At 44.2% G+C, this 4,181-nt stretch overlaps 1 protein-coding gene across 1 annotated transcript; it reads left to right on the top strand.

The window, feature by feature from the left end:
• The first annotated feature begins 531 nt into the window (after positions 1–531).
• LOC113090762 (zona pellucida sperm-binding protein 4-like) lies at positions 532–2,661 on the top strand. The gene is made up of 8 exons (XM_026256343.1): positions 532–1,177; positions 1,247–1,434; positions 1,503–1,600; positions 1,672–1,829; positions 1,903–2,095; positions 2,168–2,315; positions 2,395–2,467; positions 2,546–2,661. Exons 1-8 carry the CDS (start codon positions 571–573, stop codon positions 2,620–2,622), a joined length of 1,542 nt encoding a protein of 513 aa, XP_026112128.1. The 5' UTR covers positions 532–570; the 3' UTR covers positions 2,623–2,661.
• Positions 2,662–4,181: the final 1,520 nt, after the last annotated feature.

Raw genomic sequence — 4,181 nt, 5'->3', positions numbered from 1 at the left:
ATTCAAATGATTGCTTCCGGCCAAAATATGATCTCATAATCCCAACTAAAGGTGCCATAGAATGCATTGATACAATATTTTAAATGAGATCTACATAAAAAGGTACGTGGCTTGGGTATGGGCAAAAATTCTCTGGAACGGTTTTACATGTCCGTTTACAACCCTGGGATTTGTCCCTAGAATTATTTGGAAGGGTCATGAACAATAATGTTGAGCTCTGCTCTGATTGGCTGTTTCACAGCGCAGATCTCTTCTGTCCAGCGTGAACGATGGCGAGATTAGGCATCCAACCTGATATGTTTGAGCCTGTATCAGACGAAGATAAAGATTTGGAAAGAATGTTTAGCGTCCGCGTGAACGAGTCTTGAGAGAGTTGTCAGTGAAGATGTGGACACAGCCTCTGTGCTGCTTTTATACGCGTTTTCTCTCAATAAGAATTGAATCTCGAGATCCAATGAGAATCACCCAGTTGTCAATGAAGAGGGAGGGACTATCGTTAATTAGCTGGAACCTGTAGAATACAAAAAGACCAAAGGGCAATAGCTTCACTTTGTGTTTAGCTGTTGAACAATGGCTGGAAGTTGGTGTTTGGCTCAGATTTTGGTGGTCTGTGCTTTCTGTCATGCTGTCCCACAGTGGAGTCAATCGCTTCAGAATGCTCAAGCTCTGATGATCCAGCAAACTGACCAGCAGTTTCAGCTCCAGAAGCCAGTTCAACAGCTAACTAACCAGCAGTTTCTGTTTCAGAAGCCAGTTCCACAACAACCTAAGCCGCAGTTTCCGTTTCAGAAGCCAGTTCCACAACAACCTAAGCCGCAGTTTCCGTTTCAGAAGCCAGTTCCACAACAACCTAAGCCGCAGTTTCCGTTTCAGAAGCCAGTTCCACAACAACCTAAGCCGCAGTTTCCGCTTCAGAAGCCAGTTCCACAACAACCTAAGCCGCAGTTTCCGCTTCAGAAGCCAGTTCCACAACAACCTAAGCCGCAGTTCCCTCTTCAGAAGCCAGTTCCACAACAACCTAAGCCGCAGTTTCCGCTTCAGAAGCCAGATCAACTTGATAAATGTGCTGTAGCTGATTCTGAGCAGATCCAATGCGGTCTACCTGGGATCAGTGGTGCTGCGTGTGAAGCTATCAACTGCTGCTTTAACGGACAGCAGTGTTTCTATGGGAGGGCAGGTAAGCGTTCTCCATCTTATTCTGTTCGTGTTAAACCGTTTCTCTGAATTTAACCTGCTCTTGTTCTAGTGACTGTCCAGTGTATTAGAGATGGTCAGTTTGTGGTAGTGGTGTCTCGAGACGTTACCTTGCCTCGACTGAGTCTGGATTCGGTTCAACTACTGGGTGGAAACGACCCACCTTGTGCTCCTGTGGGGTCTACACCTTCCTTTGCTATATACCAGTTCCCTGTGACCGCATGTGGCACGAGCGTGATGGTTAGCAGCTGCTACTGGTTTTATTCTGCATCGCTTGGACTGGATGCTGACACCGTTTCTATTGACAGGAGGACGGTGGATATGTGGTGTATGAAAACCGAATGACCTCATCGTATGAAGTGGGGATTGGACCATATGGTTCCATCACAAGGGACAGTCATTTTGAGTAGGTGATCCATGACTTGGTGTGACCACTAATCCCTGATAAATGCTACAAGCTCGCTGTGTGTCGTCCAGGTTTCTCTTCCAGTGTAGATATTCGGGAACTTCTGTGGAAGCTCTGGTTGTGGAGGTCAACTCCGTTCCTCCACCTCCACCAGTAGCCGCTCCTGGACCTCTCAGGGTGGAGCTCAGACTGGCCAATGGCCAATGTGTCACCAAAGGCTGTGCTGAAGGTAAGGTCTTGTCCTGTGTCTGCCTAAAGCCTTTCAAACTGGAGTCCGGTTAAACCCCAGTGTTGTTCCTCAGGGGATGAGGCCTACACGTCCTACTACAGTGACGCTGATTATCCCATCACAAAAGTCCTGCGAGAGCCTGTGTATGTTGAGGTGCACATTATGGAGAGGACTGACCCCAACATTGTCCTGATGCTGGGACGTTGTTGGACTACTTCAACCCCCAGTCCACTCAGTCTCCCCCAGTGGGACCTTCTGATCGACGGGTGAGTGTACAGCCAATCTTCATCCTTTTAGTCTGCTGGGAGACCCTTTCTAACCTTCTCCTTTGTCTTCAGATGCCCTTACCAGGACGACCGCTATCTGACCACACTGGTTCCAGTGACTGGATCGTCTGGTCTTCAGTTCCCAACCCACTACAAGCGCTTTGTTGTGAAGATGTTCACATTTGTAGATCCAGCCTCACTGGCTGCTCTGCAGGAAACCGTATGCCCCCCTTTACTTGAACATTTGTGTATTTACTACTTGTGGATTCTATGACTTGAGCCTCTTTCTTCCCTGTCAGGTCTTCATCCACTGCAGTACAGCGGTGTGCCATCCATCATCTGGCTCTTGTGAGCAAAGCTGCACCAGGAAACGTGAGTTCTTGCTTTCTCTCGACAAGAGGAACTGAGCATTTTAGAAGTGCGTTCTCACTTCTAACACTTCTCTTTCAGGAAGAGACACCCGTATCAAGGCTGTCTCTGGGGAGCAGACTGTGGTTTCTAGTGGAGAAGTTACTCTGGTCATGTAAATCTAGTGTTTTTAATAAACCCTGCAGAACCCCGAGGTATCTCTTTGTCTATTGTTTTGGTTCGACAGAATCCGGGATTACGTGCCTCTTCCCAGTTGTTTTTTCCTCGCACCATTAAACCAAGGCATTCCTTTCTCCATCCTCCAGTTGTTAACCTGGGGCAGCACAAGGTTCCCCTATTTTAATTTGTCTTCCAAACGGTAGTTTGGCTCCCGATATTCACAATATAAAGTTATGTGGATTACTTGCGGCTTTTGTTTTAAATCCAGCTCAAGTTTTAAATGGAAATCAATTCTCGACTGTCTTGAAGCAAACACGAAACCGTGTCAATTGTCCTCAACTCAAAGTAATGCTATTAAAGGGATCCTCCTCCCCAAAATGAAAATGGTGTCACTAATCACTTACCCCCGTGTCGTTCCAAACCTGTAGAAACTTCATTCGTCTTTGGAACACAATTGAACCCCTTACTTGTCACCCCCCCATTTTCAGCATGGAGACACGAATGACATGCCCAAAATTAAAAGGTTGCTGCTAAGGAGTCTTTCTTACTAGATACATAATCAACATCGGTTCACACAGCTGACACCTCAAAGTTTACTGTTCAGGAATCAGAATTACTTAGACGGTTATAAAAGAGATGTATGTAAGCTCAAACATGTCAGTAAAAATATTAAAAACCTATTTAAAAGTGATGTAGGATATGATTTTAGATACATAATGAAGCTAAAGCCACAAGTCTACTAATACTTCATTTTGACATTTCAGAATATAATCTCACAAAGTGTGAATTTTATGAAACCTTTTCTAAGACCGTGTCATGTGTGTTTTTAGAGAAGGCTAGTAAAATTGATTTATGACTCCTGGAATGCAATTATCTCTTGTTTGGACCGGCAAAACTGCCCCATTCATGATTCTATTGTTGTTACAAAACGAGCCTTTCACACATGGGCCAGGTATGACACAAAATCCTGATTCTTCATTTATCATTATTCCAGTATCCATTTACCCCACTATTATCAAAAGCCTTACTATAAAATTACAACAAAACATTTTCTTACAACCTTTGACAAAATGATTACAAAATGCATTATGAAGAAGAACTGCACCTGCTATGTAGCTGCATTAGAGCTAACGTTAGCATCAAGCTACATAAGACTATTCATGAAAATTAACCGATTGTTTGTAATAACCTCCTTTTGCGATCACATGTGGAATTTTACTGCTGTAAAAATATGCTATTTATAGCCTTTTACGTCGCTGCACAAGTTAGCATTTCAGATGTACATTTATGTTATAAAAACGCCCAAAATCACATACCATTAACTAACGTAATCGTGTGTTAATTATTTGGATATTTCATGGGTACAGAGGTTTCTCTGTGTTGTTGTGGTCAGACATCAACACAGATGTGTACAGGAAATGCATCATGGGTAGGATGGGGCGGGATATGATGCACAGTTATGATGGACAAGACACGGGCGAATCCGGTCTCTGTCAGCAGAGAGGTTTGACGTGCTGTGAAAGTAAAACAATAATCTGGGGCCGGTGACTATCCTTGA

This window comes from Carassius auratus, unplaced genomic scaffold (genome assembly GCF_003368295.1).
Source record: "Carassius auratus strain Wakin unplaced genomic scaffold, ASM336829v1 scaf_tig00214017, whole genome shotgun sequence".
NCBI classification, from domain to species: domain Eukaryota; kingdom Metazoa; phylum Chordata; class Actinopteri; order Cypriniformes; family Cyprinidae; genus Carassius; species Carassius auratus.
This window is presented reverse-complemented; position numbering and strand designations above follow the sequence as displayed.